The sequence below is a fragment of the Trachinotus anak genome, unplaced genomic scaffold (assembly GCF_046630095.1).
Source record: "Trachinotus anak isolate AG129_WGS33_773 ecotype Australia unplaced genomic scaffold, CSIRO_AGI_Tana_v1 ptg000003l, whole genome shotgun sequence".
NCBI classification, from domain to species: domain Eukaryota; kingdom Metazoa; phylum Chordata; class Actinopteri; order Carangiformes; family Carangidae; genus Trachinotus; species Trachinotus anak.
In genome coordinates this window covers 21338493-21352438 of record NW_027273854.1, presented here as the reverse complement: position 1 = coordinate 21352438, position 13946 = coordinate 21338493, and the positions used below count along the sequence as shown (strand labels likewise).

At 41.8% G+C, this 13946-nt stretch overlaps 2 protein-coding genes across 3 annotated transcripts in view; one reads left to right on the top strand and one right to left on the bottom strand.

Moving 5' to 3' along the window:
* Positions 1-13946, bottom strand: part of LOC139618506 (phosphoinositide 3-kinase regulatory subunit 5-like) — a 78896-nt gene that overhangs the window by 40197 nt on the left and 24753 nt on the right. The gene's annotated exons all lie outside the window — the stretch shown is intronic.
* ntn1b (netrin 1b) overlaps positions 1-13946 on the top strand; it is a 50880-nt gene that overhangs the window by 26759 nt on the left and 10175 nt on the right. For both annotated transcript variants that reach the window (XM_071474476.1, XM_071474475.1), the window contains 4 exons: positions 669-857; positions 7786-7935; positions 10408-10461; positions 12668-12742. In XM_071474476.1, coding sequence (XP_071330577.1) covers positions 669-857; positions 7786-7935; positions 10408-10461; positions 12668-12742 — 468 coding nt within the window. The remainder of the gene's footprint in view (positions 1-668; positions 858-7785; positions 7936-10407; positions 10462-12667; positions 12743-13946) is intronic.

The following is a 13946-nucleotide window of genomic DNA, read 5'->3' as shown; positions in this document are numbered from 1 at the left end:
AAATAGCAATGACAATAAATCACAGAACACACCAGTCTCTCAGATGTGTGGGAGAGCGGAAGAACATTTTCCTGCCTGACATCACCAGGGTTCAGAGGTTAAATTCACAAGCAGGTGGCCAAATGAAAGAGAGCCTGAACCGGGACATTTCTTTTAGAAGCTCCATTATTCTCAGGCCACACCAAAGCAGGCCAAGCTAGTTACGCCATTTGTTTCAACAACCTGTTGTCTCAATATGAAACTCATAGCAGAAGATGGAGACTTCATTACTGCCTGCATTTGGCTCCCAACCACAGCTGCAAATTAGAAGGTCTGTGAACATTGTGCGCTGAGTTCATCACTGTCAGATAACAAGCTCATATTTCCACAATGTCAGTTTTTCAGGAGCTAAGAATAACAGTACTGTTTTTCAACTTGATGACATTGCATTTGGTTTCATGAGACTGAGGGTTTGGAGTTTCTGGGATGACAGGAGACTGTGTAACCATGCAACAGGAGTGAAAACATGAAAATCAGCAAAACAGGAGTTACACGGTTTTCACATAAGAACAGGACCACATGGGATTGCTTAAAGTCTGAGTAGTGAATGTTTTATTCACTTCAGGCGTCCTTGCAAAAGGAGCTCTCATATGAGAATTCAGTGTCTGTCTTTGTCTGTCTCTGCCCAGCCTGCCACTGTAACCTGCACGCCCGCCGCTGTCGGTTCAACATGGAGCTGTACAAGCTGTCAGGCCGGAGGAGTGGTGGGGTCTGCCTCAACTGCCGTCACAACACAGCAGGGCGCCACTGTCACTACTGCAAGGAGGGTTACTACAGGGACATGACCAAGTCCATCTCTCACCGGAGAGCTTGCAAAGGTAAGAGGATACGACAAAGACTACATTAATGTGTATATGTAACGTTAATGATACAGCAGCTATTGTGCCTATTTTATCCATTTTTTGTAATTTTGAAACAAGATTCTTTCCTTTTTCACATATCTGAGAGGGCACAAATACTTTTATAGAGCAGGAGATATAAATGTGCAAACATAAACATAAAGAGCATAAACTTATACTCTACTCCTTCATGAATGTTATAATGATCACTTTTTGTTGAAACTGTGATTAAGAGGTGTTGATTCAACCGTATGATCACTGTGGAGGCTGCAGTTGAACTGTATTGGATAATACAGTGGTGTGTGTCTGTTGTTTAGTCTACCCCATTGATTTGAATGTACTGGACAAAATAATAGGAACTCGCCAACAAGATACAATGCAGTTCCATAGCACCACAGAAACTGACGACTGAGTGTACATATACACATGGAAAATAGATATATGTATTGAGCAATCCACTATACTTTGAACACAATTAACATTTGTGAACCAGTATCGCTAGCCTACGAACATTGAGACAAGATGTTTTCTCCACTTTCTACAAGCACATATAGTGTTGTGTTGGTTATAAACTGTTAGCAAATAAAGTCGTCTGTCTCTATACGACATTTGGGGGTTGTTAAGTTTGAATTCCACTTGGAAAGTGAAAGCTAGCCAGCTTAACTGGCTAATGTTAGCATGAGTCACTGGCAACAGCTGGACATTCAGTGTTGTGTGGTGGTCCTACATTATACCAAATAGGGGGTCTACCTTGTTTTAACTGTCTCTGGGGTCTGGATATGGTGACACAAATAACCAGACTGCCAAAATTCACAGCAGCAGTGATAACCAAACAATTACAAAAATGAAAGCCAAGGATATGTGCACTGATTTCTTCCCAAAAATCTTTTTTAAAACTGTATTTTGGGTGATTTGATGCGGGGTTATGTATAGTCAGCGTGCCCTCTCAGTTTGGAGAAGTAGATATGAGTCCTGCTATGGATGGGGCCATCTGCAAAAAAGTGCAGTAGTGACTAAAGAAAAATGCCCACCAAAAAAAAAAAAACACTTTACACTTTAGTTTGAATATTTTCGCTGCTTTATCTTGCTGTCAAACAGCCCTTTTCTTTGGAACTACATTTTCTCAGTCGTTGAACTACTGTACTGCTACAGACAAGCGCATCTACACAGTGTATCACGCCACAGATCAGCTGTTTGAGTCAGAAAGTCAGCGAGTCAGGTGCTTACACTTAAGCTTTATTTCAGTTTTTAAAGTGGCTGGCTCCGACCACAGCAGCCATCGCTCAGTGTCTGTGCCGGTGATCCCGGCTGCTTCTCTAAACTGAGAGGGCTCTGATCTGAATCTTCTGCAGGATAATACACTGACAATGTATAAGTGCTTCACATAACCCAACATCAAATAACCCAAACTATCACTTTAACTTCGACTTTAAACACAAGAATTAGCATTAGATTCACCATACCTAGAGCTGAGGTAGTGATTTATACATACATCATTCATTGTGCTCTGTTTCACACCTGAGGTATTAAAGGGTTTTTAAAAAAAAGGTTTGGAGAAAAGCTCCCAGCTGTCTTGGTGTCAGTGAACTGACCCGTGTAGCTCCCAAACTATTTGAGGTCCTCTGTGGATCCCTGACAAGACAAACATAACAAACAGCACAGAGGTGTGAGCTGATGCACTGAACAGAGCGGTGGAAACAACTCGCTAATCGTCCCTCACAACACACACAGGTGTGAGCACATACGTCAGGTTTGAGACCAAGCTGCCAAGGATTAATGTGTGGGGAGACAAAAGCTGAGCTCCGTCTGTCTCTGAGCTCCTCGGGGAGTGAAGACCAGCTCCAAGGCCTTGAGCAAACAAACTGCTGTCACTCAATCACTTAGTCTAAACACTCACTGGCAAAATATCCCATAGATGCACAAGATACTTGTACATATCGATGTCTGTATTTGGCTGTGTGAGAGAAACTAACAGAAAAACAACGATGATAATGTCTCAGATGATTCTGATTATTTGTTAAAGATGTACCTGACACTAAGAGCAAACAAGGATCCATGTCCATAGTTTTTATAATGCATTGTCTTAAATTTTATCATTATTTTGAATTATTACACAGGGAGATGATTGATGATTATATAGCGCATTATTATATGCTGTTTATATTCTGTTTACACAGGAATATTAAACAAAATGCTAAGAATTTTACTGTGTGCTGATTTCAAACATTATTGGATGCCATTGTACATTTACATCTCTTACCACACTGGTCCTCAAACTGGGGTCCAGTCAACCCCAGGATCCCTGAAGGGGTTCCTGGGGTATAATTTTCACTATCACTTGCTCCTTAAGCCACTCAATGACAGAATCTATGGTTATTTTGGTCATTGGTTTTAAACACTCTCTGTAACAAAATGTCTAAAAGCAAAAATGTGGGACCCTATAGGACAAAATCCTCTCAGGTTGGGGTCTGTGATCTAATTTTGTCAGTTTAGGGGTCCTTAATTTGAGGAAGTTTGAGATCCACTGTCTTACCACACACTAATGAGAAATTACTGACTTTGGGCAGATGCACATATTGTGGTCCTCAGCCACATCCACCGCTGAGTTGTGATTGGCTGCTGATGGATCATAGGATGCCTATCCTCCGGTGCCCCTGTCCTTGGCTGGCTATTGAAACACGGAAACAGCAACATGATATTTCCTACTGTGTGCCACAACAGTCCTCCTTTTCCAACTTGCATGAAATAAGAGGAAAGGCATGAGCAACATGGCGAAAAAAGTATTTTCAGTTTTTTTTCAAATCAGAGACAGTCAGAGATCACTGTCACACAGAGCGCTGGGATCGATTTACTGCATGTGGCAGTGTTTTGCTGAACATAAGCTTGATAGATCATCTGCACTCAAAAATGACAAATGGTTCTTTGCAGCATTGTTTCACCCTGCCAGCCTAAACATTTTCACAAGCTATATTTGGGGAGTACTTGGGGTTCAGGGGGGAGGAGCTGGGAGTAGGTTAGTGTAACAGAGGTCCTCACTTTGCCTAATGATGTAGCAACATCCATAGATCTCCACAAAGGCTTTCCAAACAGCTGGATCAGTAACCTGAACACTCGAAGCCCCTCTCCCCATCCCTCCGCATACTCAGCTCATTGCTCTGGAGTCAAAACCAAACACCCTGATTGCTGCCTTTCTCCTCAGGTGACAAAAACAGGGCAATGTGACATCAGTTACAAGTCGCTATATTTATTGTTCAAATCAGCCAACCATCCCACTCTGCTGTTGTTGGACAGGAAATACAGTGCTGCGCCAACACAGCCAGGATGAAGTCTGCTTTCATTCCCCATTCCTCAACCCCCCTCCCTTCCCTCCCTAACACTCCACATCTCAACAAAATGTCCTCTCAACAATTCACTTAATAGTTGGAGCTTTAATGAAAAAAATGGCTCCTCTGCACTTTACAGCAGCGCCTACATCTCCAGTGGCAGTGTGGAATGCCTCATGCTTTATTTCCCAGATTAACAACTTCACCCCTCATCAAGCGCAGTGTAAACATGGCTCTTGGAGAACCGCAGCACACGCCCCCCCGCCCTCAACAGTTTGTTTTTTTCCCGGTCCCGTCGTATGTTTGGCAGTTTAAGCCTTTAACTAGGCACAGCGAGTCCACAGAGATGAAGCTGGTACATGGTTCATTGCACTGCATTCCCATTGAACCCCTCAGCAAACATTCAGCTCCACAGGCCCCCACTGCAGGTTGAAATTAATAAATGTTTCCAGTTTGTAGGGAAGGAGGGAGGGGGTGGTTGTTGGGATTGCAACTGTAAGAAATACAGTCAGTCTACCTGTGGTTAAAAACAACAACAACAAAAAAATCAAACAAAAAACAACAAAAAAACAAAAACAAAGTAGCTATCTGATATTTTATTACTTTATGAACCTTATTCAGTCTGTCACATTCAGTGTGGAGTCAAGCTTCTTAAATGAGCACTTCAACATTTTGGGAAAAAGGCGTATTTACTTTTCTTACTGATCCCGTTCTCATGTCTGTCCAGTAAATACAAAGCCACAGCCAGCAGCTGGTTAGTTTTTAGTTGTTTTTTTTAACTTTTATTTATTTATTTATTTTTTTATGCAACGCTGTTAGCTTAGCATAAACACTTGGAAACAGCTAGTCTGGCTGTGTTCAAATGTAACAAAATCCTCCAAACAGTACTAATGAACATGTTAAACATTTTAAGTTTAATGAAAAACCAAGGTGTAAAAATGAACATCACATTCTTACAGGAAGGTTTCTGCCAGACCATTTATTGGCTGTGAGCAGTATGCTAAGCTAAGCTAAGCAGCTGCTGGCTGTAGCCATATATAGAGAGCAAAGTCTTGGCATTATGACCAGGCTAGCCTAAAACTATGATCTCTCATTCAGCATTTCTTACGTTGGCCTCTCTGAACATTTTCCTGAGGTTTATTTTCCACATTTTAAGATAAATCTTCATCCGCTACAGCGTTTACTATCATTTAACAACAACAATTACTTTGTTAGAACTATAGAATAAACAACAGTGTAGATGAGACTGTGCACACAACAGTGGGGTAGAAAGCACATTTTCACAAAGTTACTGGTTTGTATATGGACATTTTCACTTCTAGCTGTTCGCTGAAAACCCATTAAATAACTGTACAGAGTTAAACTGGACCAGATTGCCAGAACTAACAGCTAAATCTGCTCCCTGAGCTAACAGGCTGGTTTCCTTCTTGAGATAATAAACATTTCCACTTTTGCGACTCATTCATTTTTAGGCACAAAAACAAGTCTTCATGTTGAACTCCTCATAAGTAACCTGACGCACCAGATGGTTTGTTAGACAGAACCATCTGCGGAGGTTTCGTTGGAAACTGCGTTTTCAAAAATACTTGCTAGGTGATTGGATGAGCCATCTGTCTATCACTGTGAGTCATGGGCAGATTCTGCATCCTTCCCGTTTTTTCACCACCAAGAGCCATTTGGTAAATCAAAGTCTTGCTGAAGCCAGTCAAAAGAGTCCATTGAGAAAAGCCTTCAGTGCTGTTCTTTGCTCCTCTTTCAGCGAATACCCTCTAGTTCTGTTATAAGCGATGATAGAGCAGCATCTACTCTAACCGCTTTAGGAGCCGCCATTAGCGAACTAAAGCTTCTGGCTGTAGTCACACCTAAGACATACCCATAGCTGCCAGCAGATCCTTCCTCACAGGACAATGATTGGTCTGAACCACTGTGGTTTGGCCACAAGCGAAGAGCTTGGAGCCTGGTAAGATGGACTCTGTCACCAGCTGCTTTGCAAGGTTACCTCATGTGCCCTCAGTTATTTTGGGCACCCATCTTGCTGATGATTTCGCTTGGAAACCAGTCTAGTAGAACCTTTGATTAAAATATTACCGTCCATATCTAAATATGGAGCGAACTGCATGACATACTGTTAAGTAAGGCTCTGGTCCATGGCTGCATTTTTATTGACGCTAATACAAAATGTCAATGGGATTTTGAGAGTGACTTCTCATCTAATGCTCTGCAAGAAAGCAAATTTGCAAATTTAATATTATAGGATTTTACTGTTCTGGTCCCATCCTGAAATATTCTTTGTCAGTGCCTTAGAAGGTAACATCTGCAGAATAAACAAGCCAGAGAAAACTGGTTTATTTAAGTGATTTTTGGTAGATAAACTGTAGCAGCCAAAAGAAACAGAAAGACTGTCTCATCCCTGTGATGCCATTGTTAAGTTTTACCATTAGCTGCGTCATTTCATTTCGTTTGTGGTTTCCATTAAGAAGCCCTCCCTCACTTTAATGTAAACAATGTAGTGACCTTGAATTCTCAGAGGAAATAAATTGAATCCCTAAAACTTTCACCATTTGATTTTATTTCAATAAAAGAAACAAAGTAGAACAAAAACAAAGAAGTTAGAGCTTTTTTTTTTAAATTTAATAAGGATCTTGTTATGTTCATGAAGCTCCATAAATTCCAACTAAGGGTAACTCCAAACTCTACTGGACCACTTCAAGCAGATTTCAAATGACTCTGCTGGTACATATAACACATGCAGGGCTAATAGGGAGGCTGGGCTTCCACTTCAAACACTGGCTTTATGGTAAATGTTTGGCAGAACGCACACACACAGAGTACAAATTTCTCACATTTAACTTGCAATCCTCCCAACTAACAGCTTACACAGGCTTTGAAGTGCGTTCCACTCGTCAATTAATGGGAAACATTATTCAGGCAGTATTTGCAAGGAACTCTTTGCCAGGGAGCTTTACATTGGAAACTCAATCTGAAGAGCACACAGTCTGATCACAACGCTGCAGTGGACACAAAGCCGGCTCTTAATAAGCTCTCTCTCTCTCTCACACACACACACACACACACACACACACACACACACACACACAGATACATAACACATTCTCATACATTCTGTGATGTACATATATGAGCGATATAGTGCAGTGAGAGTGAAATGCTATAATAATCAAGTTATTTACTCTTCTGCATGCCTTCCAGAGCAGACCTAATGAAGAATCCTATGGTCATTATGGGTGGAGTGAAGCGGTGTAATTTGATTGAGGTTTTATGCTGGTCCAAGGCCCAGTTCCCCATCTGTGATGGTCTGGAAGGAAAACACAGTCCAGACTAATGTGGATGATTTCTCACTGGGTTTAAGTGCTAAGATTGCTTTTTATTGTATGGAATATGTAGAGTCAGCAGAGGACAAGCCAGAGACATACTGTAGTCATTTGGAAGCTGATATTTGTTTTGTAATGCAGCTGATTTTGCAAACCACCCATGTTTTCATTTTTCAAATCACAAGTTGTTTATGTGGGTACAATCTAGCTTGATGTTTCTGTGCTTTTTATTTTTCTGCCCTCCCTCCACAGCATGTGACTGCCACCCAGTTGGAGCTGCAGGGAAGACGTGTAACCAGACAACAGGCCAATGCCCCTGCAAGGATGGAGTGACAGGAATCACCTGTAACCGCTGTGCCAAGGGCTACCAGCAAAGCCGATCTCCCATCGCTCCCTGCATCAGTAAGACCGATTTACACCACCTTTGCGTACAGTGGAGAGTGTTAATCCGTGTTAACAGTACGAGTAGGGCACATCTGGTACCACTGTTTTAATGAGGGATACACTATAGGTGGCAGCTTTATTAGTGGTTAACAAATCAATTACATATGCTTTGTAGTTCAATCGATTATAAGCATTAAAAAGCAAAATTTTGGGTTGCTGAGTTGTGAATCCTGTTTAACTAGCATTTTGCATCATCATGCAAAAAGATTCATGTAAATTCCTGTAGTAAGAACTTATTACCGAGTCCAAATCACAAAACTTTACTAGTGACTTAAACCTCTCCTAACAAGCTGTCAGGTTGGCAGAAACAAGTGTTAGTAAGTCATTTTTAAAGGGTTCCTAATTTCCTAACGAGCCATTAAGATGAGGAGTTTTCAACAAGGCAGAGACTATAGCCTTTATTAGCCAACAGGGTTTTTGATAACTTAATAATCCAAAAGTCTTTCTTGACTGTTACTAATTGATAAAGCATTAAAAATTATGGATTAATTATAAATAAAACCGTATGTTATAATTTATAAACTCTAGAAATTGTAAAATTAAGCTTAAAAGTCAGTTTACACTTTCTACAGCAACTTCAGTTATGCCCACATACACACCTAAGGCTAAGTCACACCAGAAAGTGATGCAGTGAGATTAATCTGTGTGCGTCTTTGAGAAAAATTTGGATCTTGAAGCTTGTGATGTAGTGACAATACTCACAGTACTAGTTGGTGTAACTGCTAACACGCTGTCGCTACTTAGATACAATAGGTCCCGCACCTCCTTTCTATTTTCTCTGTACCATTTTGTTTACTCTTCCCCAGCAGTTAATTCATTATCGTACAGCATGTTCTTCAGTCAAAAATTACTGAAGGGGGAGAATAAAGCTCTCCAAGCTAATACCAAGCTAAACTGACAAGCTTGCTAGCTGACTGTTAGCAAGCTTGTCAGTTTAGCTTGGTCTTTATCAGGACAAAAAGTTGACACAGTTTTATTCAAAAGGCCTTGTACCAGCAACGACTGTCTCACAATTGTCTGCAAGTCATTCTTTTGTGGAGCAGTTTATACTCTGACAGAGGAGGTTAAATAAGAGTGGAACGGGAAACACAGCTAATAAGCTACAAGGCCAACTCTGTCATGACAGCTCACTATTGGTCAGTGGCAGAAATTCAAGGGCCAAAGTTCACCAAAGTTTGTATATTTATTAAAAGAAGAAATTGTATGGATTTATTTTGCATCCATGAGCACATCCACTAATAGCGGGATTGGTGATTCCAGACCTTTAGTTAAATTAGAGGACAGCTTTGATAGCCAGGCTTCATGAGCTATAAGAAATAAGAAATCCTGATAATTACATCGGGACAAGACCTGAAAAGGACAGGACACGTTGTTATACATGAATTCATGGCTCACACTCATCTAGTGTTATTTTTATACCGCTGTTCCATTATTTTAGATAGGTATTTGGCTGTTTAAACCAGAGCCTGGATAAACAGACCATTATTGCTCGCCTAACATGGCCTTGTGAGCCTTCAACACCGTTAACGGTCCGTTTCACAATAAATCCCCAGAATGAGTCCAAGGGAATGATGGCTGATATGTTTATTGGCTGTATCTGCTGCCTGCAGATTCCAGGCCCTCGGCAATAAACGCCAACGCCTCACAGAAACAGAGATGGGTCACTAGTAGCTGCTTTAGCTAGGAGCATGGAGTAGCTGGCTGGCATGAACAGATAAGATAACAGTGATGTCTGGGAGGTCGTGTACACACCAACAATTGTCCACTATGTTACTGGGGTTGACGTCTCTGATAAAGTCATGTGGAAATTGGACTCTGTGGACTAAGAATCAGAGTGATATGTTTGGCCAGAGTCCACAAGGATAATTTAAACCTGCATGTGAACCTGCTGGAATAGGATTTCTTCAATTTTGTTGAGATGGTAACAAATGTGGTGTAAAAATTGGAGGAAATGGGTTTTTTAAGAGCAGAATATATTTGGTTTCTCATATTTTTTTTTTTTTTGAGATAATGTCTTTTGGTTTAGTACAATATTAAATTTTTTGTGATATCTACCTCCCTGCCAGCTCTGACTTTAACAAGAGCTGCAGCCTTGGCTCTCTGTACCTACAACGTACTATAATCAGGAGGGAGCAGGATATTAATAAGTAAACTCCCTTTCTTGCTACACATTCTCATCACATCTGTGCGTCTTAATCAGCTGTCATTATAACAAGACATCCTAATAAATCCACCCCCAATATGTTAATATGCTCTGAAGTTACTCACATATGCTCAGGGCTAAAAGGAGCAAGGAAATTGAACTCCTATATTTTCTCATAGATGTAACCGTCACATAAGTTATATTCTATATTAATTGCTATATGATGATGATGATGATGATGATGATGATGATGATGTGAAATATGTATTTATTCCTCTTTGTCACAGAGATCCCAGTTGCATCTCCTACAGCAACTTACACCAGCTACGAGGAGCCGTCTGGTGAGTAACACAGCAGATATAGTGGTATTGCTCTTTAATTTTCATTTCTATAATGTTATTTTATCAATGTATAAGGGATTTTTTTTAATCACTGCATGCAACTAACTAAATTAACTGTTCCCTCATGTAATTATAAATATATCTGCACGGCCTTATATGTAATTATATGTGTATTTCTAGCACATGCATGTTTTTCCATCCATTCCTTGTGTCGCTCGTCAACTAAACACACATCAGTGAGGTCTGTCTGCCGCTGATGTGAACTCCAGATATTTTTCCAGTGCTCCCTGTGGCCTCGTTGCCTGTATTCCCAGCCTGCCCCGCAGCCTCCCCAGGGTCTCAGCCCTAATCTGATTACATGCTTCATTTGCACCAGTTTGTATTTCAATCAAGGCTGGCCGCACCAGCAGTGAAGCCCTGCCTGCCCCTGTTGCTCATGTGCTCTGACAAGGGTCTCCATATTGGACTGCTGACATTAGAAGATGTGCTGCAGCAGCATTTACCTGCAGGTTTCTCATCATTTTCAGGCTCTGTCTTTAATAATGTAATTAGGAGCAAACAGGCTGTAAACTTGTTCCCTTAGCTGCTCACTTATTAATTAGCAGTGTATCACTTTGTTTTGCCATGATACCGGTTTGTGTGAATAGGCTGAGTCACCTCTGATCATCGATCAGCGTCTGACGAGAGTGGCGCCACTGACTTCACTGAGCTTTGTTGTGAGTCCCACTTTCTACTATAGTGGCTGCCGAGGCTGTGAGGAGTTTGGACTCCTGTCAGAAACTCCACACAGACACCACCCTCCAAATTAGGAGCAGTGTGGTCCCCCGGGACCCCGCAGAATGAACGTGGCAGTGCTGCAGGGACACACAAAGGGGGCGTTTGTCCTCGCAGCAGGAGATTGGACCTTAATGAGAGCTGCGGGCGTAATGGCCCACTGCGGCGATTGCGCTAAGGGGCTAATGGGCAACGTCAGCTATCAAAGGGAGGTATGATGAAGGCCCCTAGGGGCCAGCGGGAGATAAAGAGGCCCCCCGCCCTCCCCACTTCATTTACATGGAAATCAGGCATGCTCGATATGGACTCGTCAAATTCATTTACTTTGGGATTTCCTCTTTTCTTATTTCTCCCGCCACCACGAAAAGCAGCAGCCAGGCATTCCACCAGAAATGCTTTCTCTACATACATGAATTCGATCCTCAACCCACATCCCAAACCGTTCTTTTTTTTTTTTGAGAGAGGGAGGAGAGGGGCGTTTTTTTCTTCCTCCATCATTACCCAGGCAACCTCATTCACACAGAGTATAATGGGGAAGAAAGGGGAAGACTGGACAGAGGGCTGGAAGAAATAATGAAGTTTGTCCATATTCAGGCAAGCTGAAAGGTCCCCCCTCTCTCTCAACTGCCCCCTCCTTTCTCTTAGACTGCCCAGCCCAGCTTTCCCACCCCCCTAGAAAAGAGCACAAGGCTTATTGCTCTGGGAGAGGCAGAGTGGGAGGGGGGCAACACTCAGAGATGATCTGGTTCCAATTTGTGTCAGTCAGTGGAAAGTGGAGGGAACAAATGATTTCAATTTTCAGTTTGGCCTCTGGTCCCACCACCAGCTCCCTCATTACAAAGGTAGCTGGCCCAGTGACAACAGCAATGGCCATCGATAAAGCTCTTTGGCATGCGAACCCAGGTACACATACATGGGTGTAAAGGGAACACTGCTAAGATATTAATCATAAATCTTGAGGGTGGGTGGTGGGATTGGGAGCGCAGAACATTTAGCCTCAACCAGCATTAGAGTATTCACTTTCTCGCCTGAGATGCCACTAAAGGTCACTGTTAATTTTGGGTAGGTCACTAGCTAATTTCCCCCTGTGACCCTCTTTTGTGCAGGAGTGACCTCCGTAGCCCTCAGAGATCGCACAATGCATGCCAGGACACTGACGAGGGGAGCAGGCTGGAGTGGAAAAGTTGGGAGGGGTGTAGTAGGAGTGTGTTGACAGACACAGGAGGATCTGTGTAAGCTTTAATCCGTTTCACAGTGGCACTTTGAAGGCATCTTTAAGACCCCGGGGGCACAAATAGTGTGACGCAAGGGACTACATGTAAAGCCCATCCAGCTGAATTACACTTAATGTGTGATAAGAGGCATTTTACACAGGATGAAATTTGCCATCTAACTCTGAATCTTTTCTTTCCCTCTCGCCTTTTCCCCCCAGATTGTGAATCTCACTGTAAAGCTTCCAAAGGAAAGATGAAGATCACCATGAAGAAGTACTGTAAAAAAGACTATGGTGAGTGAGCATGCAGGAATGTGTGCTGCCAGACGTCAGCCAGCAGTCAAGAGGTCAGATGTCTCAATTAATCAGACGGCGAGCGTGGCCAATCCACACCCTGCTGCTGCTCCGCGTGTTTCAGCGATCGTTTACTTACGCAGCCTCAGGTCGTGTCCACTAATGCAGATTAATATGAAAATATATAATTTCTCTCTGATGTGGGCTTCCATGCACACTAAGCTGACAGTTCCCACCTTTAAAAAGAGAAAGTTTTAAAATCACTTTCCAGAGTGGATCAGTTTGAAGTGTGGAGAAGGAAAACAGAGCTTTTCACCATTTATTACTATCAACCAATTCTCTGTTACTTATAACAGATCATTTTGTGTGCTGATATCACTGAATTGATCCCACAGTACAGGTGTTTTCACGACATATCTTCCTTTTTCTGCTGTCATGCAACTGTACAAGCAGTTAAATTATGATTCAGTTAAGGGTCTTGATACAAATGCCAAGGAATTACATTTAGCATTTCACTATAAAGCACCTGGGACCAAACAAAGAATAAGGCTGTATTTGTCAAAACTGTCTATAAATTCAGCTCCCCTCCTTACCAGATGTTTGTTGTAAGGAGTGCGGTTGTTGGCCAACTGAAAGTACAGGAAGTAAATCTTAATTTTTCCCCTTAAGTGTGGACAGCAAAATTTGTGGAAAAGATCTGAAAATGCAAATGTGGGTAAAACATGGTTTGATATGTGAACAGGGTCTTTATTTAATCTAAGTAAGTGTTGAACAGACCTGTCTTTATTGATCTGTTCAGTATTTTGAAGCAACACCAGTTGGGTTACTTTAAAATGATGCTGGCTACTCAAAGAAGCTGAGAAGAAGACTGACAGCAACTAATGTTTAGACTTCAGAGAGATGCACTTAATCCACTATATTTAAATGAATTCACCTGTTGTGCAAAAGAGCAGACTTCAGGTATGTGGTAGAGCAGGCATATGTGGGGTTTTAGTATTAGTTACATGGCTTGTTCTTCAGTTTCAACCTTGGTTGGTTCATCAAGGTTCAAAGGAAGAGACAGTACCTTAGCCTGACCTTTCTATGCATTCTTTCAGGCATGTTCCCTGATTGAGTAACTGGGACAACAGGTGGGAGATAATGAGAGTTATTTCAGAACTTACTCCCCAGAAATTCACAAACCAAAAAACACTTCAAAGAAATC